This window comes from Branchiostoma lanceolatum, chromosome 3, assembly GCF_035083965.1.
Source record: "Branchiostoma lanceolatum isolate klBraLanc5 chromosome 3, klBraLanc5.hap2, whole genome shotgun sequence".
Taxonomy (NCBI): Eukaryota; Metazoa; Chordata; class Leptocardii; order Amphioxiformes; family Branchiostomatidae; genus Branchiostoma; species Branchiostoma lanceolatum.
In genome coordinates, this window is record NC_089724.1 from 13,701,108 (window position 1) to 13,726,298 (window position 25,191).

The 25,191-nt window shown below is 43.3% G+C and overlaps 1 protein-coding gene across 1 annotated transcript; it reads right to left on the reverse strand.

Annotated features, from left to right (window-relative positions):
- Window positions 1-1,893: 1,893 nt before the first annotated feature.
- On the reverse strand, window positions 1,894-16,771 carry LOC136429400 (opsin-5-like). The gene is made up of 5 exons (XM_066419233.1): window positions 16,408-16,771; window positions 5,606-5,745; window positions 3,093-3,243; window positions 2,459-2,793; window positions 1,894-2,286 (listed from the first exon to the last, which is right to left on the reverse strand). Exons 1-5 carry the CDS (start codon window positions 16,535-16,537, stop codon window positions 1,894-1,896), a joined length of 1,149 nt encoding a protein of 382 aa, XP_066275330.1. The 5' UTR covers window positions 16,538-16,771.
- Window positions 16,772-25,191: the final 8,420 nt, after the last annotated feature.

Consider the following 25,191-nt stretch of genomic DNA (forward strand, 5'->3'; position numbering starts at 1 on the left):
CACCGTGACGCCCACAGAATAGACTGCAGCACAGTAAGAATACGTCACAGTTACATCGCCCTGTTTTCTGATCAGCATTCAGACCGCTTGCCTGTATTTCACGATGTCCCAGGTGTATCAACACTAGATATTAACAGATCTGATGCAGATAAGGGATACAGGTATCAGTTGCATTTCTTTGGGACTAATTTTCCTTCGATGTTAATGCTTGTAATATGTTTATGTCTTTGTCGTAACTTTTATAACTTTATTTAGTCGTTCACCTTTGTAAAGCTTGCATATGTTGAAATAAAGTTCATGAATTCGAACATTTTTATTCAATAAATGGCTAGCTTGATGTATCGTAAAGCTAGAATGACATTAAACGGCACCAGCGGTGCCAGTCATCGTGTTTTTCATACTTTTGCTTAGTCGCTCACCTGAGTAATAGCAAGGTCGTGTCTACTTAAATTATCAGATCATTTCATGGCCATGTCTGGCTTTGCCTAGTATCCAGGATAATCTTTCCACCCTTCGATGTACGTGTTTCCGGCGATGCCAGATTCAGTGAAGGTCGAATGTTCCGGCTAAAGAGTTCTGTATACGTTTGAGGGAGGGTGATATAGGCCTTGAAGCCTCAGAGGCAAGTGTTTGTGCCAGTACAATGAATAAATTTTAAACATGAATAGGGCGTGTGAAGCGGTGCATTTATGCCACTAATCGACGTCAAACACAGGGTCTGACACGCACTGTTGACAGAATCATCATACCCAATATTAATGTGTGGGCAACAGGAATATAAAGAGACTGTGAAGTTTATTTAGGTATCGGCAAGCCACAAATGATAACAGACATCAATGATTCAATTGATGCAATAGTTGTGATAATTTCGCCTCTGTATCGTTAAAAAATCGTCCAACAATTAGACACAGATTAATCAGGAGTATCACAGCAGGAGAGAACGAGCAACAGCGCCGTCTGGCGTCGACAGGATAAACTGCACAGGTTCCAGGTCGCCAAATCTACTTACATGTACATTACCGCAAATGCAACCGTTATGACGTTTTCATTACGACGTCCAACGTTCACGACGTTTGTCACCCTTAACCTTCAATCCACATCACGATCACACATCAATGTTATGTATGTCACATACCACATACCGATGTGACTGGACGTAATTTCACATATCAATTAAGGCGAGGGGGATGGGCAACTCTTCATTCTAGTGCGAATGTGCACCATCGTCTTGTACGACATGTCAGAATCAATGAGCAGACCTGGCACACACGACAAAAGTGGTTGAGCAAGTGCACAACATATGTCTAGTGCAGACTATTGCAACTTACCAACACCGCACACTAATACTGATATACTATACTAGAAATGCACAATCACCTGCGTGTACGGTCGTTCAGGCCCCCATTCCGCTAGACGGCGCTCGTGCTGCGCTCTCGCTTCGACCTAATTCGTAACCCTTGATTTCACGATTGGACTATCATGCAAAATGTAAAAGCATGACTGCAAAGACAACAAAATACACAAAGCGTTTTTATAAAGTTCGTTGAGCGATCTGTTGAATTTCAGGTCGCAACGCAATCGCAGCGAGATCGCCGCCCAAGTGGAATAGGGGTGTCAGATAACACAATCGGGGACACTTTCTGAATTTCATTTTCCTTCAATTTGATGTTGATTTTCCTTGGCCTTCAAGTCTTTTCCATTGACGCAACATCACCAACCGTCCACCCGGGCGTCACCAGGAGACCTGGATTTCCCCGTGGTCCTGACATCCTGGACAGTTTGTGGAGAGGATGCAATCCGTTTGACCCAGAGTAGTGCTGCCAAGTGTAGTGTTGCGACTATCTTCTGAGACTAAGTTCATATAACACCCTGTCGATGTTTCATCGTCATGTCTCAGTTGTAAGTAGTGGTGCCGGTACCGGTGCCGCCTTCTTTACTGGCCCTGGACACTTTCCTCATGGATTTCCGTCTGTGCCGCCGCATGGCGCTGGTAAAGACGACCGGCTCGTCTCCGTCGAGCTTCAGAACGACGACAGTACCCGAGAACTTCCGAGTGATCTTCTTCCGAATGGTGCCGGTGGTGATGGCGTAGGCCTCCATGCGGAAGGTGTCGTTGAGCAGGAGGTAGATGATGGGGTTGTAGACGCCGGCGGTCCGGACGAACAGGGCCGGCACCGCGGTGAAGAGGGGGGACGATCTCCCGGGCTCGGCAAAGCAGCACCACAGCCCGAGGATGGCGTAGGGGGTCCACGCCATTAGGAACCCGAGCCCAACCATGATGGCAGTCTGGAGGAAACAGGATGTGAATGTGAGAGTTTATTAAGTACGCCATGGATATTATGTTGCTAACAAGAAACTCTGCACTTTCCGAATGCCGTCTTATCAATTCAAAATTAACAGAGAGATTTGTGAGGGATTAGTTCATTGGGAACTACGGCAGAGCTATGAAATAGCTTACCTTCGACAGTTTCCGCTCAAGTTGTGCTTTTCTCGCGACCCGCCGACCGCGGCCGAACGTTCTGCGGTGCGAGCCTCGAACCTTCTGGATAATCTTGATGTAAGAGAAAGCTATGGCCGCTACTGGAGCGACGATGAAGACCAGAACCAGGAAGAAGACGTACGACTGGTTGGCAGCAGAGGAAGACACTTGGTCGACGTCCAGCCCGCAGGTAATGTGTGACGGCTCGGTGGAGTACGCTCCCCAGCCGTACAGCGGCGCTGTTGACCAGAACAAGGCTATCGTCCACACCGCCGCGAGGGTGCGCCGGACATTGGTGAAGTTCACTTCGTCACCTACGACATACAAATGTTATCCTTTAGAAGTCGATATATCACTTATCTTTTTTGGAATGATCAATGATCTACATGGCAACATGTTTGTATCGTACTTAGAAATATTATTGGTGCTGCAGCCTCATCTGTATTTCAAAAGTTCCATTTCACAACGTTCTCACAAGAATAGATGATCAAGCATGCTTCAGTTGGTTTGAGTACCCCACGATACATGAACGTAATTATACCACACGGCTAGCTATAACCACACACTGCTGTTCAGACACTGTGATGGCTGGTTGGAGAAGAGAGTCACGTACTGTGCTTGGTGTGGCAGACTTTGATGTACCGTGCCAGTGCGTGCGCAATGATGGTTAGGATGTTGGTCGTGCCGAGGTGTGTTCTTAAGAAGGCGTAACCCTGGCAGCCGGGATTGCCCAGCATCCAACCATGGTTAAAACTCGCTGCGATCTGCGGAAAAAGGGATATTAGCAGGTCAAGGCGGTCAAATGGAGGCACTCCGGAGCATTAGTGCTAGTGGTGTGGTAGAACGTGCCTAGTTGATACGTTTGGCACGTCGGCTGTCTGGGCTGGGAACTGATGAATCATGTACATCTTACAGCTAGATGCCTGCAGATGGTTGCCAGAGCTAAGCTTGTAGAGACAATCTTTAGTGTCTTTCTCTTCCTCCCTGCACTACAAAACGCAATCATAGTAAGCTTACCTACGGGGGAGGATATTTGCGCTCCAGCCAGCTGAAAAGCCAGTCTTACTTCTAAGACGGAATATAAGTGAAACTATTGCCAAGTACGTTCAAGACGATTCTACATCTATCAGACGGTGCACTAGATGACTTAGATCAACGATAAGACGAAGAATTTACTGGAAGGGGGGCTTCTTCTACTCTACTGTGACGTTTCAATAGGCCAGACTAATGTATTGCCCTCTTACAATCATCCTTCAACCAGCTCAAACAATTTGGGGACGTCTTCAATAGCATGTTGGGGATATGGCTGTTCCACGAATGATTTTACCGCTGAGTTAGCGTGACAGTGGCATTGGAACTACCTTTAAGGTTATTTGAGCCACGCAATCAATATAACTTTGGAACAACTTCTAAGTTCAAAAGATATATACTTATTGTAAGAAATACCAGAAAATGGCGCACAGTGCGGTCTGGATAAATGTTGATAAATCATCGGTGCACTGTGAATACGGTCGGTTGGTCGTAAAAGCAAATAACGAAGCAATCAATATCTTTACATTGCAGACATCATCAGTGACCAGAGTATGGCACACATTAATCAAACATGCCTTGTGAAGGACTCGCTGAGCAATGCTTGAAGGATATTTGAAATTAAACAACGGCTTTGACGTACATGTCTAAAGATATCGTTACTAAAACATGCTCGCAATTTCAGGGAGGTTTGCGAAATTGTAAATTCACTGCTACTTGCTGTGCTGGGACCGATTATATGTCAGCATCTCCAATGTTGTGTGAGTAATGGCCAAATTAGGGGATCTCAATTTGGAGATGAAATATGCAACATGGAACTTTTTACAGCTTCAATGCTGTTAACCAGCTTATGCGAGCACGATATTCTTCGGTTTTCCAGCCCCTTGAAATATGCTTGCACAAGATCTACGTGTTTGCCTACAGCACACTCAAAGTCACGTCCACAACCAAAAGCCTTGAGCCAGAAGATACTACTAACGTTTTATTGAAAGCTTATTACATGACTGATTTCTATAATTGTAATTGTCAAGGCACATTTTCGTTCCATGCTAAATAGTATTTTGTAAGCTAGATCACTAGTCATGTAATGGTTCTTGTTCTGTAGCAGAAGATACCATACCATACGCTGTACCTTGTACAGTTGTCGCGCAGCAAAGTTTCCTGTAACTTGAGGAACCAAGAAAACTATCAGATGCCTTCCTCATTGAAACCCACCACATAGCTAGGTCGTGTGATCCAGTCTTAAGACTTAAGCATTACTGCAATAAGGTTTACGTCAAATGCAATTTTCCTTCCAAAAGAACTGATGGACAGGGCCGATGCTAGAAGGGCATGGATAGTACAAGATAAGATTCACTTATTGCGCAATAATCGCCCTTCAAACTCACCTAAATAAGCTGGGATTACCCAGCAGCTGTCGGCTAACCGAACTGTACACACATGTTCTGACACTTATCGACCCGAGCCTTTTAGTTTGTCAGAATCGTTTTGTCAAAGAGATCGTCTTGAACGGTGACGGCAGGGGAGCGTCTATCGATTATCTCTTCGCTGTAGGTGTGTTGGAACTCGGGCAAGAAATTGGCTTGTAAAAGACTTTGTGGTGTCTGTAACTATACTAGGGTATCCGGTGTTACAGCTATACTAGTTCCGTCTTACATACATATTTAGTGAACACCGTCGTGAAACAATTTCGGTAACATCGTCGGGTCCTCTGTGACATTTAGCGTCATACCAGCATCACAACACGACAGGCATCACATGTAATTAAACGCACCACGGAGCAATTTCTGCAATGCAATATCTAACACGAATGCCAATGAAGTCACGGTTTAATGACATTGCGAGTAGCCCAAAGTTTTTTTACGACTTCCTCGCGATGGTCGTCGACATTAGCTGGACAACTGGCTCTGTCGTACAATGACGACCAAAGCCGAAATACTTGACTATTCAGACAAACGTTTCAATCCAAGGCACGGGACAAGACCTGACACATAACATCAACCAACAACACAGCGTAACACCAGCATCACTGACAACAAGGCAGAACTTCACACCACCATCAGCAACAACCACACTAACATCAAGCCGGCTCGTCACCTGGAAAGAGTTGCAACACAGCGCTATCAACAGGTCCACAACCGCCAGATTAACGGCAAAGAGCTCGGGGGCCTTCATGGACCTCCGCCTCTTGAACCACACCGCCAACACAAAGGAGTTGCCCGCGATTGCCAGCAACCCTGCAAGTACAACATGTGATGGGATGTTGCAGAATGGTGTATTCAATCAGCATAAGTGTGCTTTTCAAACTTCAATCTTTGCGCAGTTTTCCTCAATGCAAACAATATTGCTTGATAGAGTTAATGCTTCCACAGTTAAGATGTACATGCTGCCATTCAATATTCGTAAGAAGAGCATGTACGTTGAGTTTTGATGGGCTTCTGGAATAAACATTCTGATGAATGAACCAGGGCGGGTTGAGTAATTTTTATGAGGAAAATGGTAACCTAGCTTCTTCAGGCCACTGTTGGTACAGGATGCAACAGCCACAGGATGTAACATTTCCAAGTAGCTTTTATTCTCTCATGCCGTACGTAAAATGCTCTCCGGCTGATTTCTCGTCTCCAATGTGGTATTTCCCCTTTGCTGCCTGAGATAACCTTCCACAAAACTCCCCCTGAGTGACGGCAGGTCGCCCGGCCGAGTTTTTGTTCCACCTGTCGCGCACCACGGAGATTATCTCCGAACCTGATGAGGGACAGCACATCAAATCCACTCATCTTGTTTTCAAAGGTCAGATTAAATGGGGTAGTTTTGGGACATACGCTGCAGTAATGACACATTTCAAAGTCATTTTGGACGCCGGGCAGTGAAAATAGACCCAATCAAAATATAGACATTTATCATCTCATGCGGAGTGATTCTATTGAAAATGAGAGGTAGTCTAAGACTACTCAACAAACCAGACTATACTTTACCTTTCATGGCGATAACCAAGATTTATAACTAGTAAGGTAGAAGTAAGAAAGAAAGTTTTGAAGTTCTTTTAAAGGAATGTTTGGTACTCCAAACATACCTTCGGCTATCAAAGTACGACATCGCAAGGCTGTTAATACACAGGCTCTACACTACTGAACGAGCATGTTTTATCAACTTCTCCTGCAATAATAGTGTTTTCATGTGACTCTGTAGGCAGAAAGATCCATGAAAGGTTCTTTGCTTCGTGCTAGTGTAAAGATGTGAAGGTATAATGTACTGGGTATGATGAACCGAATATGCAGAATCATTAATTCAGCACGTTAAGGTTTGACAACTTTTTAATTAGCCAAACAGGCATACTTTTCAACTAGCCAAACAGACGTCGATATGTTCGACAGCTGAAAGATATTCCAGCCTGGTATTTAAACATGTGACAAAACGCTTTTCATGCTGTGGTTCGTGATTGATTTCCGTTCAGCCAGAGGGGACGTAGCTAACAGCACCGGAGACGTGCTCCTGCCGTGCTAAACGTCCATGGAAAATGTGTCTGGATAAATGTGTCTTCAAAACGAGAATACCCTGCCATCTGTGTCGCCCTATAACCTTGCAGCTGCATTTCTGTCGAAAGTGGGACAGTCTTATCTAGAATTCCAAGAAAGTTCACTCAGTCCGAGACGCGGGGGGTTAAAAACCGACCCTGAACAGAAAGAATTTTCCACAGTGATGAATACTATCGTGTTCTGTGCTCGCGCAGCTGTGAAAAACTCTCTCCTATTACACATGTGATTAACGAGAGCGCTATATATTTATAAAGGATGTGAAGGCATGAATGCATATACTAAAGAAGTGCCGTTTTCCTGTAATAGATATTCTTGGCAGTCTGTGCGGGGGATTTATCATAGGCTGTTTCTGTTCAGCAACATTCTGTAATATTCACAAGGTATACAGTGATTTATTTCATGTTCATCGCACAGTTACGGAGAAGTCACCTAATCTTTGCTTCTTTTGTCAGGCAGCAGTAAGAGCTCGACATAATGTAAATGCCATCACAAACCTCGAGCCTCACAGAGAAACAACATGTACAGCGGAGATGTTGGCGCGGAATGCTGCATTTAGGAAAAATCGAGACTGCATGTCAAATAAGAGTTCCACGACCTCATACCTTCACCAAATGATATTAACCTTGAGTACTATAAATATTTCACATTATGCAAATAAGCTATTATGTAAAAGAGGTCCTGATTGACACAAGTCATGTTTAACGATGTTCGCATGGACTTAACTTAATAATACAAGTAAAATATTCCACTCATCTACCGTCTATGGATACCGTACTATTTCGTCGTCTATTATGAAAATTAGATCTTAAGCTTCATTTGCATGATTTTATATCCGTCGATGTTGCTCGCAACAGCTACAAAAACCCACTGACTCACTGAGGGGAATAAATCTTTGCCCGATATGCACCATTTATTTGTACATCATAGGTCATCACAATAACCCTAAACAAAAATGCCCTGCAATAGTCACTACAAAGCCAGGGGTGTGCAATGATGTGGTATTTTCACGTGGATACAGGCTATGTACGGCTGGAGTAGGTGAGTATGACACATAATGTATGGCTGTACTTCTCCTAGCCCAAATTTTACACCAACCCGTGGCCTAATTGCTTTTTATCATTCATAAAACACAAAGGATCATGACCTACATGCCTACTCAGTGAAAATGGCCTAACCTCTGCCCTTCTGCAGTGACACTGCGCACAGTTGTGCATCTAAACTACAGCATTTTAATGTGGACATGATCTGACAACTACGGCAACTGTTTAAGACACCGGCGCCTGGGATACGACAAGGCGTCCATGTGATGTCATGTTGTTCTATCGACTCGAATGAATCCCCGTTTTCTTGTTTGACCAAAAGAGGTTGCTATGCAACGCCATACTTGAATCGCATACGCTTAAACGCGCAAAAACTACACAAACCCCACAAGCACAAATCATCCTACTCATCATCTAAAGGGATACACTTTGCTAAGCCAAGGTCATAATACCCCCCCCCCCACCTCTTTTTGAACTGAAAAAGCGTCCTTTCGCTTTTGCTCGACGGTCGACGGCCATTTAGGAAATGTAAGTAATCTAGGGGTACTGTAATAGGGGTGTAAGATCAGACGCCGGGGCAGCAGGGACTGCACGCGCTGCCCGAGATAACAGGGGTTGATCTCAGTCTAGACTAAAACCCCTCCTCAGGATTTAGCTGCTGATACGCAGGATGAATTGTAGGACACATCTCCTCGACAAACTGGCCTGTAGGGACCTTTCAGCGGTGATCCTTTTTACTTTCAGATTTATCTTCAAGCCTTTTAATTTCCGGCAAACTCGTGGCCGACGTTCTCTGCTTTCAAAACAAGCCGTTGGCTATATCTTCACAGTCGTTCAGCAACAAATGCAATCAACCGCGAACGTTCGAGTCACAATTATTACCCTCAAGTATAGCTAAAGCGAGAATCTTGCCAGAAAGTCGCTAACGCTAGGAGGTAACACAGGCCGCCATTGGGTATAATTGGACGCTGGAACGATTTAAGATACAGAATATATTTCATACGCACGTCGAATTGTTCAGAACGTAATCACACAACATTTTCATGGAGCCCTACCGTTGCTTCTACTGAGTTATTTTGAGCCAGGTGTGCCAAGGGTGAGAATTAAAACTCAACTGCGCACGTAACGTTAGGAAGGAATGCACTTTTAACGCAAGACACGGGCGTTAATTCCATCAAGTGCGGATCGGAGTCAAATCCGACAAAATCATCAGAATGCGACAGTGTGCGACAAGCTTCCGTTAAGTACCGACAAGGTCACCTTGTATTGTACCACATGTTACATCTCTGCTCCGGGATATGTTGCACACTACATGTACATGTCTGTACCCATCGACACAGGCCTTTTGTTTGTATTTTAGTGTTGAAGCGTTTGGGAAGGGCGTTCAAGGTGGTACGTGGCCGGGATTCTAATGTTTGTTACAAAACAGCTCATCATACCTTTGAGAAAATCAGCATGAAAATGAACGCAATCTAAAGCTCCATAAGCTACTGCCCTAGAGGGCTATCCTAGCGAGTCGGCAGTTCTGGTTTGCCAAAAGTCAGTGTACAGGAAGCTTTGAAGCAGGTTCTGAAATTGAAAACTTTGACGTTCCCATCAAACAGTTAGATAGGTTTATGAGATATGGGAGAAACTGTCCATCTGGAACGAGAAGGGCAACAGGAATGGGCGCGAGGTTAAGCGAGAGGCAATAGTTTCGGGAACTTCATGAAAATGACTCGCACTCCCTGATGTACCTGCCAACTCTGATTCCTTTCATCCTTCTCACACTTCCGGCCAGTACAACGTCACATGAAGAACTTTATTGCGCGACTATTGTAGCAGGTACAAAGTATGGCAACAACAGTAAACATAGAACAAGACATAAGTATGGGATAAAACTATTCACTACAACAAAATGACTATCTTAGGTTTTATATGATTCAAGTTGGGCTAATTTTGAGTATCATTATTTTTTCTAATAGCAAAACAATCTTTTATATATTTGCCTATTTTAACACTGTATGAGCTGTTGCATTCAAATATATAGTAAAATCTATCTTTGGCATTGAGTGTCTTAAGATCTGAAATACTTGAATTGAGAGAGGTGAATAACTCATCGCGTAGAGCATCATATTTAGTGCATTCCATGATGAAGTGAAACTCATCTTCAATTCGATTTGGACAGAATGAGCAAAACCTTTGGTCGGGAGCTACATTAAGATATCTACCTGTGTCTATATTCAATCTATGGCTACTAATTATGTTTCGCCAACGAAACATATTGTTTTTGTAAGGTTTCTTCTTCTTCTTCTCCTTCTTCTTCTTCTCCTGTCAAACCTTCAAATCGCTTCTTCTCGGTCGTCCGTCGACCAAATTAGCTGAAATTTGGTATGCAGGTAGAGTACGTGTATACCCCTAGACCCTTGTAAGATTTTTTTGATATAAGTTTTTAAAATGATTTTATGGAGGTTTTTTGGTCATTTGCAGACAAAAGTCGCACATGATGGCCTCCAGTGCCGTGGTGTTGAAACCTGAGGACCTGAAATTTGGTTTAGTTGTGCATTGGATATTTACCCAAAGGACCCCATTATTTTTTTTGGCATACACTACTTCAAAATGATTTATTTTGCAATTTTTTGATGCAATTTTTGGTTATTTTCTGTCAGGGCCAGCAAGAACTAGGTCATACTGTAACATAAGCCCTCCTACACTTCCCATGTCTGGGACTTAAAACCAAGCAGATGTCAGGGGGTACCTCTACTAATGGTATTACAGAAAGTTATATGTACCTTATGTTACATGGTACGGATGTTATATTTGAGATGTAGGTACCTATAGGAAAGGTGACTACACCTGACAATCACTTATGCTAATGAGGACCTAATTCGCATAATGTATGCATAAAGTTGTATGTCCCTTACCGTAAATGCTGCGGATGTCATCTTTGAGATGTAGGTACCTTTAGGAAAGGCGAACACACCAGGCCATAAATTATGCTAATGAGGACCCAATTTGCATAATCAATGCATGAAGTTGTATGTCCCTTACCGTAAAAGCTGCGGATGTCATCTTTGAGATGTAGGTACCTTTAGGAAAGGCGAACACACCTGGCCATAAATTATGCTAATGAGGACCTCATTTCCATGATTTATGCTTAAACTTGTAATTCCCTTACCGGAAAAGCTGCAGATGTCAGATTTGACATGTACGTACCGTTAGCAAAGGTGATCACACCTGGTCATGAATTATGCTAATGATGACCTCATTTGCATAATTCATGCATAAACTTGTATTTCCCTTACCGTGACAGCTGCGGATGTCATCTTTAAGATGTAGGTACCATTAGGAAAGGTGAATGCACCTGGCCAAAAATTATGCTAATGAGGACCTCATTTGCATAATTTATGCTGAAACTTGTATTTCCCTTACCGTACAAGCTGCAGATGTCATATTTGAGATGTAGGTAGCTTTAGGAAAGGTGCACACGCCTGGCCATGACATATGCTAATGGGGACCTCACTTGCATAATTTATGCATGATGTTGTATTCCCCTTACTGTACAAGCTGTGGATGTCATCTTGTACATGTAGGTACATGTAGGAAAGGTGAAAGCACCTGGACATAACTTATGCTCATGAGGACCTCATTTGCATAAATTATGCAGAAACTTGGATTTGCCCAGGAGTTATTTTGGGACAGCCCACTTCTTGCATGAGGAGTATGGGCGAAACATCCTGAATTTGCTCTTAAAGCAAATGACGGCCAGTCTAGTTCTTAACTGTGTTGTTGCTTTGCGGATTTCAACATTATTCACATCATGAAGATATTTTTCTTGTAGATAATGATTTTTGGATTTGTGAAGAAGGGACAATTTTGAATTATTGCTGACACAACAGAACCACTCTTGTACACGTTGCTCACAAACTCTGCAAGGAAATCGAAAGACACGTTTATACAGCCAGTAGTCACTATATAAGCTCTCTAATTATCCGGTTGACTGATGACAATGACATTTTCATGCACCCAATGCAGTGTCAGCAACTGTTCGTGTATATGCTGTGATATTTCATTTTTCTTGCATGACATAGTTTGTTATTATACTACACAGCGACGCCAGTAAGATCCTCTCATTAGGAGCAAACTGTATTTCAAGCTTAAAGAGTTACAGGAAAGACCAACGGCATTATGGTAAATCCGAGGTCAATAAGACATGTAGTTTTAGGACAAACTTAATCAACGAACGATTATAGGTTGAAATGTTAGCTAAAGTTAAAATCCTCCCACACCATAAGGTGTATAGGGCGGAGCCCAACTCCGTTTCGTATCCCTGGGCCACACTGGGGTGCAACACTGCAGCAGGGTGCTAGTCCACCGGCAGTGGAGTGTGTTTAATTAACTTCCATACTGTTTCAGAAGTATGTACCATTTTTATGAAGTCTTTGGTATGACTTGGTGCGCCTCTTATCCAGACGTGGCCTACCAGGGTGCGAACTCGGGCCTTCTGGCTCCTCATAATTTGAACCAGATGTGGTAAGAAACAGAGGCGCAGACCACTACAGCACAGGGACACATCCATAGGTTGAAATGTGCCTGTCATAATTTATGAAACATATCAAACATATTACCAACTTTAGTAACCTGTGTAACTACCTTCTTTATTATTTTTGAGAGATATGGTATGTGAGGCAGGTGTGGTTAAATGGCAGAAACCTACACAGGACATTTGTGTACAGAAAGTCCAAAAAGAAACAAGCCTTAGGACAAACCTGCAAAATGTGTTAGCCTGAACATTTTACATGACTACATTCGTCACGTCGTTACATCGGCATCACGGTGCCTAAGATCGCATGTACCTTTACTTACACGTACTTAGAGTTCTACTGCCCGTTCGGGGAAAGCTGACTTATCTTTAGATGCGCCTGTGGTTCATAGCTACCTGTTCCAGACGGCCTGTAGGCATGCTCAGAAGCAACATTACTTCTCAGCTGGGAAAGGCACCGATGCTCACTCATTTTTCTTCTCAAATGATTGATGTCCCCTTTTCATACTCATACTGCAGACCCCAAATTTAATGCGAGAGGGTGGAAAAACATGATTTGACATGAATTGACAGCTAAATTTTCAAAATATAGACACCATAAACTTCGTAACACGAATTGAAGCGAAAAAACATGCATGGTATCACAGCCAACAAGTCTTTTATTCCAATATTCAACAAGTTCACAAAGTGACCCTTACCAAGTTAGCAACTACACTCATGACATTGGTGCCACTTTTACAACTATCTAACTAGTATCACTTCTACAACTACAGTCATGACCACCTCTCTAGTGTCACCTCCACAAGTACAACCAAGGCACGACATATTTTCCCATTTTGGTACTTTTCCATCATGTAGACCATCTCTGGAGGGAGAAATATTTCTTCTTCTTTTTTTCCAAAATAAGGCGAAAATCTATCAGTCGCGCTGATGTCATCCATAAAATTTACTTGCTGTGGCCTTAAGTACAAATCCTATTGTCGGCATCCAAGCCGTATCGGCTTCATGGTACAGCACTTCCGTTTTTGATATCCCATGTTCAGGACATGCTATGCTACACACGTAATCTTCGGATCATCTCAGACTCATTTCTGGGTACTAAACTTCGTTATGGCTGTTCCTCCGTGAAGACCTTTTGAACAGCAGGCGACTAGACGTGATTTCTCGAGACTCCTCGCGAGAGTAGGCGGGCCGCGTAAGGCCGTCCTGTGGGGATCGTTCCTGTTGCACAACGCCAACTTACACGTTCGACGTCGTTTTGTTCATGCAAATCACCCTGATTCTGACTCAGTCTTCCATGAAAGAATACATCGCCAAAGAATTTGTTGCAAGTACATCAGGGCTTGGATTCACCAGAATGGAAAAATCGTGTATGTGTGTGCTGACTGCTTGATAATTCCTGGTAGGGGTGGTAGCTAGTATTATCATTTATTAGTACATGTAGCACCATGGCTACCTCTGCTGAATTACTTGTACTAAACAATTTATTTAGGCGTGGAATTGATTGTTTGTGGGCAGAGCCTGAGCTTTTCCTGAGTCTCATGTGTGTATTTTCGGTGTAATAAATAGATAGATACAGCAAGTGAATAGAGTGGGGTTTCCACATGGTGTTCGTTTGTTTTCAGTCTAAAAGCGAGGTGCTCTATAAGGTTTGGGGAATAGATTTTTATTCACTTGTCTCCACCTGGAATCAAGCAAAAAGTGACAAAGGCCTCTTCTACTGGCCTATCCCTATCATCAGCAGTGCTGCAGCACTCACAAGGCTGACGAGATTCAAAACACGGATCTTCATTTATTCGCTGACTGACATTATCTGGCAGGGAAATCCTCATCGCAAGCCAACTGGCAACGGGGGAAATCTAGTTCAGTCAGGAGAGTGAGTTTGATGCTTTTACACGTCCCCAAACCACCTCGTCTGTCGCCTACCTTTGTTGGGGGAATTACCTGTAACTGCATTCAATGACACGTCCATCCAGTTGGAACCACGCTATCTTCTGTAGCTGCTGCGGTGGCGTTTCAAAGCGAGCCGTGGGTATTTTCGTACGTACTAAAGCGGGTATCTCACCGGACTGCGTCAAATTGCGCAAGGCATTCGCAACTCGTTCGCAATTTTAGGTGACAGATTTGAGCCACTGTACGAACGCCTGGGGCAATTTGGCGCTGTCCAGTGAGATATACCCGCTTAAGGGAATCTCCCCAAAACAATCGCTGTTCATCGCATGTAGATTTGTCATTTCCTACGCATGTACAGTAGGAGCCGGTATATTTTGTGGACAGCACTGATGTCTTTAAACGCGATGTACATCGCTTTTTTCCTTTGCTAGTTTCAAACAACCAATCACTACACATCAGACTTAATATAAACATGGTTCAGCGATTGAAACATCCAGACCTAAAGACCTGTTGCTTCCTAGTGTTGACTAGTGCCATGTAAAGAGCAGGTAGGTTGTTTGTATGAGTTATTGCCAAAAGTAGCTGACAGGAATCAACCCGATGAAACAGTACTTCAGTGGAAGACATTTGACTCCCCGTGTGATTATTTGATTTGAATTATTTCAATAATGATAAGCGCTAGCTACTTTGAATATCTGACTTTTGTGGGTTAACTCCCTTCTCCTCGTCCTTTTTTTATACTAGTATCATAGTTTATCATGTCTCCCAAAATAGAGCCCAAGCATTACCCATCGTTCTTTTAAAACAATTTTCTCTTCTTGTTTGATGATACGCAAACTGCGTGCATGTACGTTTAGGGAAACTTAAAAAAATTAAACCAATAAATAGTCATACCTTTCTCCACATAAATATTGGCACTGCGTTGATGATAACGTAAGACTTCAATGCCGACAATGTGATAAAATCATCTTGAGCCATTTTTCACCACACAGACCAGTTTTATGGCCTGTTGATGTAGATATAAAAGAAAAGCATCAATCGCTCTTTTTCCTTCAGCTCTTAAGAAATACTTCGGCGGCTTCTGTTGATACACCAAGATTGTCTACAACAGTAAAGCAGAAGCGTTTCTGTTTCCTTGACCGGTAGTTTACATCGTCATTTACGCACATAAGTATTCCGTCGGCAGCACGCTTGATTTAAGTCCAGAATGCGTGTATGATCTAATAAACCATGCCCTGTTACAGCATATCCCTGATGCGTTACTCTGAGTGCATGAGGTAATATTGAATCACCAAAATACAGGAGGAACTGCGCTCACAGGACTTTGTAGACAAGAAAGTGATGTAATTGCGTCTTTTTCAGAAATGGTACGCGGTAGTAAAAACCACTTACACTGCAGATTTCTCTCGATGTACAGTACCTTTCGTCGGACAAAGAACACATCGCGTATTCATCTGCATGCCACCTCAATCTATATGGATGTAAATATAGGCTCGGTGTTCGGGAAAAAAGCTTTTAAAATTTGCTAAGCATTGGAATGTCAGCCCAGAACTGTAGAGGCAGAGAAGAATGGGAGCATTGCGGGCTGAATACATGTACCTAGTTATACCGAGCAAGAGCTTTCTCCTTACCTCCTCAGCTCGTTTAGGACGTTTATGGCTGTGTGTAAAGAGACTTGATGGCCGTTTTCATGCATGCAAACAACCCGAGTCAGCCCACTGCTGACGATATACACATACAGAAATACAAGAAACATCAACCTGACGTCCTAAGGATGTTTGTAGGTTTGTACCCTTTCGCTGTGCTGTGTTTTCACACTTTCGCTAACCGAGAACACAACACTACTAACGAGTGGCAAGCATAACGCGTGCGATATCATGGGTTGATTTTACGAGCTAGTCCACTCACCCACGACTGCGAGGTACGACCCTATAGCCACGTCCTCTCCCCACGTCAGCCGGGACCTGTAGTCTTCCTCCGACGAGTTCGACTTCACAGTCGTGGGCGACGCCGTGGACAGGTTCATCCTGTGTGTCATATCTGTACACCCGTTGCCTTCGAACGGTGAAGTCTTTTTTGGCACAGAGTCCCTCCTTGAGGGAGCTTGCAGTGCCAATGGGACATTGATGTTCTGCCGCTGCCCGTGCTCCCGTGTGTGCCAGACTGAAGCTGGCTGCAGCTGAGCGTTGTTGGCTGATGCTGCCGGCTTATGTCTGCCAGGAGCACCAATCAGCGCTGGCCGCCTGATGACATCAGACCCCTTCCGTCAGCATCGGCTGAAGATGAAAAGGTGTACAATTGTGATATCCTGTCGGAAGAGCGCGCGCGTGGCGTGGCGTGGGCTGGCTAACATTGTCCTGTAAGTGCCCATCTTCCGGAGACGTCACAACAAATTCTGAGGATGGTACTGGCTGCCGTCATTTCCGCTAGCAAACAATAATTGATGTCAAGTTGTCAACCTTAATCTATGTCTGTGTCACACTTAGAATTCCACTGAAGAAAAGAAAAACACTTTGAAAGTATGCTAGTGAGCACGTCCAAAAGTTGATAGCGGAGAAGCTGACAACATTTTGATCTGAAGCGTGCACGGTTTATTTACGCATATCAGGGGCAAACTAACCTGTTGGTGGTACCGTAAGACCAACTTTCGTGTGTAAGGTATCTATTTGTGGGCTAGTTTCTACAGAAGTGAAGGATTGGTATATATAAAGAACATACGGCTTATATACCCTAAGACGTGAGACGATATCGAGCGATCCTTCACTGTCAGTACCGGCGGACAGGTCCCATCTTACGCGCAGGATATGGACAGCGTCACTCGGCGCATCGCTGCCGTCACGTAAAAGCTAACACTTTGATAATTATGAATTGATTTCACACCGTCCAGTTGCAAATCCGCTAATCCATGTGCGCTGTAAGCGGGTTATCCCCGGGTGATCCCAAGCGTTATGGAACAGGTTAGGAACCAACTCACGTACGACTTTCGCGGCTGACTACCTGAGAAAATACCTTTACAAACATTCGACAGAGACAAACTCTTCTCATTTGAGAGAAAATGTGTTTTTCCGCTTTTTATAGTCATTGTAACAGCAATTTCAGACTAAGGAAGTGCCTCTAATTAGCGTTAGCTGTAATATGTAAAGTCACAAGTCACATAAATTTGGTAAGGTTTAACATGTGATGAACATTTAACCAGTCAGCCACAGTGTACATAGCGCAAAAGGAATTGAACGTCTGAAACTGGAAAATATCTTCGTAAACCCTTGAAAAAATTTTCCTGTATCGTTGAAAATATGCGTTTTCCTATCCTTGTAACAACAGGTGTCATAGCACTACCTGCAATCAATAGCGATCCTTGTAACTGAAGTAGGAGTCAGACTCGCATTTCCTGTCACCAACAAGTGCTCAGTGACCAGACATGGCGTAGATTAAGGTATCATCATTCTGTGTCTGTGTCACAGATGGAATCCTCGCAGGGATGTGGATGTCTCAGACCAGCGTACGTTGATGTGATGGGACGACAGGGACACGGTGGGACACAAATGCCTGGATGGATTGTCTTCATACTTGGTATGTGGGTAGGACTTCTTGAGACCTCAATATGAGTCGATTTGGAATTGGGGGGGGGCTCTAGCGACTTGCTATATTACTGCAGTGGAACTTCCGCTTTTCCTATCTCACGCCATGGTCATGATACCACTAGTAGTGTCAGATAGCTCAAAAATGTTATTGAAAACTATATAATATGTTCCTCGAAGAGCGTCAAGACCAATGCAGTGCTCAGCAGAACACATAACGCAAGACTACGACTCGAAAAGGTAAACATCATTTGGCGAAGGTATGAGGTCGTGGAACTCTAGTTGAGAGCAAGGAGTTGAGAGTGTGGCAGCATACGGTAATTTATTATCTCATTTATCTTATCTATTACTTAGTACCCGGTACATAGCCCAGAGTACCTGTGTCCAGAAAAGCGTCACAAACACATTGGTATATAAAAGTCAGGCGTAACGTTCCCAGAATACACTACTTATAAGGTTTCATCAGAGCCTTCACATGAAAATTGCCTTCTCCGAAGGAAAACAGCACGTCTCCGCCATCTAGTACCACATGTCTTCGCGACTACCGGCGGGGATATTGCTGGCAGAACATCAATGATTTACGAGTTGCGGTCTTTGTCTTATATATAATCAAGTTTTACGTTTACGCCTCGTGCACAAATGGGGTAGTTGTTCAACCACTTTAGAATAACAAGCCCATGGTTTTACTTCAGTGTTTACTAGTAGTACGCAGGGTTTTCTGCAAATGAGAGTTGTTTCACATCTACATTTGTATGGACCATGGCTCATTGTGGTGGCAGCTGAGGTTTCTCACTACAACTTACAGGTGCTTTACATCTGCATTTTATCACGTTCCATTGCCAAGATCAGGCAGCATGTCAAATCCTAACCACAGTAGGTGTTTGTTCAAGACAAATGTTCCGACTCGATCGGCTACCTTTAAGTATCTGTCGCTGCTGAGACAATATTGATGAAACGTCTACTAGGGAAAGTATCAAGAAAGAAGCAGGTTGACGAGTATTTTCTGGCTTTATGTCTGATTTCTGGAGATTTAGTGTTGAAACCGTTAATAGACTTAATTTCCTTCAATATGTCAACCTGGAAGTTAGTACACGTATATTCTTGCTTGGTGAAATCATCGCAGTATGATGTTGATCTGAACGTAGCATGCTAAATACACCCTTGAAGGTGAAGGTCAGCAGGAGGTAAGCGAACATCGTACGAAGCATCGCGCTGTGTGATGTGATATGTTATGTTATGTTATGTTATACAACGGTCTAGTGGCAGGAATAATGTGCCTAATGACCACAATAAGTACAACAAAGGTATCATTTTCACGGTTTGGTGTGCCGGGTGTATTTATCAGCTTACGAACAAGATACAATTTCACGCCACAGTTTCATAACTGAACTGCAACATGATCACCTCTGGCGCTTCTCGTGTAGAAATACGGCAATGTGGTTAGAATGATGTATGGACATAACTGCACAAACCATTCTGGAATGACAAAGGACGAAGTTGTTTTGTTTCTTCTGCTTTCTGCTGCCACCTGTGCATGGTTTTCATATGTAATTCAGAACAACAAATACAAAACTGAGCGTCGCGATGTCATGCGATATCATACATGTACGTTTATGGCAGGTTCGTTATACCCCGAATCCACAAAGGACGGCGCTCTCGCCGTACGCTCTCTGCGACCTCAAATTAACAAAGCGCTCAACGGATTTCAAAGATAAAGAAAATAATCTTTTTACGATTTGTGGGTTTTATTAGATGTCTTTTCAGCCATACTTTTACATTTGTGTTATATTCCAATTGTGAAATCAAGGATTATATCTAGAGACAAATTCGATTTAAGTCGCAGCGAGAGCGATGCAAGAGCGCCGTCTAGTGGGATGGGGGCCTCAGCTGGACTAGGGATGGCGCCGAGGGCAGGAAGACATGTCGACATTTTGCCGCAAATTTTGTCTACGTCTGATTATTCAAAATGGAACCTCCGCTGTGATTACAAGGTGACCTTGATGCGATAAGGCCTATGTTTTCCGAAATAAGTGCGCTTTACTATTTATTTAATTAGATAGAACTGCATGTTTTACTAAGAGTAATGCAATGGCGCATTGATGCATATTTAGAGAAATTCGGCTTTCGTCAGCACATCTCTAAACACGCCTTGTTTCCGGGATACGCAAGAGGTCATTACAACCGTAAACGCTTAACTCCTCGGTGAGAAAGCGTGGGTTAACAAGAAAATCTTGTCAATTATGTATCCTTTGCCTTGTTTCTAATTGTCTGGACTACTTTTCAAGAAATTGTAGAGTGCCCGAACTATTATGCCTCAGCATGCGCACAGCTTGCCGTGCTGGGCAGCGATCCCCTTATCAGGGCTTGACAGACATGCATATCAAATAAAAATCTAAACAGAACGGTACAAATCATATTCTGACACGACAATCAACAGAAGTGGAAGATCCTACGGTACGACTTTGCTTCTGATCCATTCTGATCATGTACTTTATCTATGAACGCCCCTCCAAATTATTCTAATACAGGGGTCAGGTAACGTTAATGGCTTTATACGTGCTTTTTAAATGATGGCTGTTGTTTTATGTGGAACACTAATTACTATTGTAGTCGATGACGATACATATTGTTCCACAGCAATCCGTAGTTATAAAGTAAATGTGCCGTAACCTATGTTCGTCGTATGTAAGACATGTGCCTAATACCAGCTGTCGCCATTTCATGCGACTTCTTCGGCCGCAAACTTTGCCTAAACCAAAAATGCTGAATGTGCGCACAAGTTCGAAAAGAATCGGAGGGATGCCTTCGCAATCCCGACAAGAGCGGGTAATTGCAGGTCGGTTTATCTGACAGCACGCTGTTTTTGTTCATCCATGATACATAACCCTCTGTGTTGGCAGACAGTGAGCTATGTATTAATTACTAAGGTTGAGAGAATTAACGATCAGAAAAAAGGAGCGGATAGAGACGATTTTCCTCCCAGTGCCCATATTCAGATTTCACGATAGAGGTCAAAAGCCGCAAGGCTTCGTGTTTGGGAAGACTTTGATATTGGACATCCTGATACGTTTATCTAAAGTTTGTGATTCTGTCTCTCTCTTCCCTACTCCGCTGCAAGTTTGCGATCTGTAACTCAAAATGGCCCACCTCCCACCAAAATTGCCCGGACGAACGGGTCCCGGGCCGCTTGGTAAAAAACGTTAAAACGTTGTGCACGTGTGAGATATACATACGACTATGTATTACGAGTTTAAAATACTGATATTGTACACCATCAAAGCCGCAGTATGTTAAGTTCCTTTTAGGCAATATTTCCCTTTTCGTAACAGGTCCGGATATTTCGATCCTTTCTCCTCCCGTGGTCAAATTTTGACACAATTGAAACCTGAAATAGCGGTCGAAGAGGTGCAGAAAGAATTCTAGCGGGATCTGAATGAACTACATGGTTCTCAACTTAGTAATTTGATAGCTCTGCCATGTTGCGCAATGAAAAATGCTGCCTTGTTATCATAGCCCGCACATACTGCTGCCGCAGACAACCCGACGCCACTTTGTCAGCCCTCCTCGTGAGAAATATCATCCAATTACATGGATAGGAAATGTGCACTGAGGTTATCTTATTCTCGGGGCACAATCATCAGGACCACCACGTTTGGAAAAAGTTACCATGTTGTCGTGAAGACGTCGACCCACGTTGAACAAGACAGGCAATAAAACGTATTGCCATGACGACGATTGAGTGGCTATATGTAAGTGGTGTTTATGATTAACATTTTTAAGCTGTGACACATTGCAACTAAGGTGCCAGGTCGCGTGGCTAATGTGTGTGTTAAAATGTGTCTACTTTAATATTGTTGGACAGCCAAGAAATAGTTGACATTTTGACTTTGCAACTGATTCATTGATGAATTCGAATCCCTGGTTCAAACAATCCTTCAGACAGGGTTCCATATGAGAAATGATCTAGCAGAGAGACAGCATTAGTCCCGAGTAGTAACGAATGTCGGTGACGGTAATTTCTAAACAGAGCCAGAAAGTTTGATGTCATACGCACGCAAATGTCCGTGCGTATGACATCAAACTTTCCGGTACGTTGGTTGTAAGACTCTCTACGACTGAAAGATCTGGTACCCCACCCGTAAATAGAGCTTACACGAGTGGACATAAAATTTATCGAGTAGCGATTGAGAAATAAAATTTAGCCAGCGGTACGATTTGCGCAAACACTATTGAACTCTGACACCGAACACTTGTATCATACAGCCTAGCTAGGGTATCATAGATCTTCTACCGTTTACTATGCAAATACAACTGTGGACAGTGGTCAGTAAGGTGGACATAGTGGTTAGTGAGTGTTCAAAGTCTAAAAGTAGGTCAATCCTTTTCTTCCTGTCAGACCCCCCCAAAAAAAAAGTTGAAACGAAGACAAAAAATATCCTTATAACAGTTTACCCGAGGAAATGCACATTATAGGGCGATTTTCGGAATAGGCGTAAAATGGGGGTCACGTGATCGAGGAGGTGCCACCGGTGCACCAGCAGTAAGGAAACATGCTGCCCTCTGACAGGTGTCACTAGGCACTAAACCGACTGTCTGAATGAATGAATGAACGAACAAATTAAATTTCTGGGGCTGCTGCCTTTCCCCCCGTCGCTGACTTGAATAACCAATGACCTGAGAAAGGCATAGTCACCAGTCTGTACGGGTCGGCTTTAAAGGAGTCCTAAACTCCAGAAATGGGTGTTATTTTCCACTAGATTATGTATCAATGAATACATAAGCAGCCGATTTTTTACAGAATTCCGCTTGTGGTGAATTACACAAGGTGTTTTTGGCATAAATGAGGGGCGATAAGCACAATGAGAAGGCCAGTTGTTAATAAGATATAGAAGAACGCATAACAAGACGAGGTTTTCTTATCGCCCCTGAAATTATTTTTGTAACCAAACTTTTGTCAGGCCTTGTCAGGTACATTGTATTCGGTCATTGGCCGAGGTTGTTTAATGTAATTGATTAGAAAATGAAGGGTCACCTGGGGAATTTAGTAAAATACTGAATGCTTTTTGATGCGCACGGGACTAGTGGGTACTTTATCTTATACTGTAAAAAGCATTCATTTCTAATTCCTAAAACTATCATCTATTGAAAAATAACTCCCCCTCCGGAGTTTAGGACACCTTTAAGGTTTGGTTTACCCGGACAAATGCTTTCTGTATGCGAATTACCGTACAAGACACATACCTAGCCTCCGCCATGCCTTTCTACGGAGGTATGGATCGTAGAATTCGTCAAAAAAAGGAAATAAATTGCCTAGAGAGTCAGTCTTGAGAAGCCCTTCGACAGGCCAGGCCAATGAAACCCTATGCCATGCAATGCTATCTATGGTGCCATGGTGGCCAAACTTAGCCATGTTAGCCTGGGGTCTGATCCATCCTTGTTAGCTTTGGCCCGCACCCAAGATCCGCTAGCCGCCAACAGAAATTTGCGGCTAGCGGATCGATCTTGGGGAGCGGACCAAAGCTAACAAGGATGGACTCCAGGCTCGGCCAGACTCTCCTGGCAAGTTACTCCATAGAGGACTGGTAGAGACTTAAAACCCGATTCTTTTATTAGGGCATCCACTATGTAAATCCCTTGCCTGGTTATCCTAGAAAGCCCTAGTCATCGCCATATAGGATATTCCTAGTGATACAGAAAAAGACATGACATGTCAAAATATACCGATGATAATATATGAAGAGGGTGAGGGATGTTAAACTATGATCTTTGGACAATGAAATGAACCAAAGTCGATAGCTCTCTTGTTACCCTCCTCCCCGGGACGGCACCCAACGCCCGATGCCCTGTGAAACCCCTTACTCGTGACGGACCTAGATATACTTCAAAGCACTCGAAAACAGGAACAACATTATCTAGAAGCGCTTACGGCGTAAGTTTTGCAAGCCCCTGGGTCATTCACCTGCAAACATGTTTTGAATCATTCCTGTGTCTTGCACACGGCACGTGGGTGATTTCGTATTAGTACTAGGGGATGTTTTAAAATCGCTGTCAACATTGGGTCAAGTCTTTAAACACCTCATATCAAAATACGTAGAAATTAAGCAATATAATATATTATGTTATGTTAAACAAGATATGAACACGTTATCTTTTCCAAATATCCTAATAAGGTAAGAGTTTTGTAGGGCACTCTGTAGTCCACCCCTTTGAGTGGTGTCTTACGGTCGAAGCAGGAAAGAGTGTTGTGTGCAAGGTGGTTGTTTTTCAGCTGTCGGTGACGACAACGTGCATGTGCATAACGTGTGCATAACGTGTGCATAAGGTGTGCATAAGTTTGCGGGAAAGAAGTTGTTTTCTGCTTTGACCCACAGTTGTGCAGCCTGATTGTCTAAAGTGACTTCTTCGGTCGCAAACTTTGCCTAAACCCCAAAAAAATTAATATGCATTTAATACGGACTTGAATAAACGCACAAGCTTGACAAGAGCGGGCAATTTCAGCTTGGTTTATCTGACAGCTTGCTGTTTTTGTGCATTCATAATACGGTACATAACCCTCTGTGTTGGCTGACAGTGAGCTAAGTATAAATTGCTACGGTTGAGAGAATCAACGATCAGAAAAAAGGAGCGGATAGAGAACATTACGATCTTCCGAACTAAAGTGGATGGTTCTCTTGCTATCACCCTCCTCCCCGGGACCGCACCAAATGCCCGACGCCCTGTGAAGCCCCTTAGTCATGACGGAACAATTCTCAGATTGTAGACTGTTGTACTGTACAGTGTATACTTCTTGACATTGCTATTACACAACATACGGTCTCAAGAAAATTATGACTTTTTCAACTACATGTATAAGTAAAGTTGCGCCGACACATTTATCCATTTATATCTATTACAACAATATCGGTATCAGGTCATCAATTGTACATGTAGTTCGTTTATGAAATCTTTGATGGTAGTCTTGAAACCGTGGGGTTCAAGCGCCACTAACCTAACTGACCAGTCTAACTGATTCGTACCTTTTAGCATAGTGGTTAGCGTGCGTGGACTGTGTGCTGGCGGACCCGGGTTCGATCCCCGGGAGCCAGAAGACTGTTCTTCTTGCCTCTGTTTCAGT

Coding starts and splice junctions, on each gene's coding strand:
- LOC136429400 (XM_066419233.1), bottom strand. CDS start 16,537: ATGACACACAGGATGAACCTGTCCACGGCGTCGCCCACGACTGTGAAG. Junction 3,244..5,605: donor TGTGTTGCAACTCTTTCCAG/GTGACGAGCCGG, acceptor CTTTTTCCGCAG/ATCGCAGCGAGTTTTAACCA. Junction 2,287..2,458: donor TTGAGCGGAAACTGTCGAAG/GTAAGCTATTTC, acceptor TGTTTCCTCCAG/ACTGCCATCATGGTTGGGCT.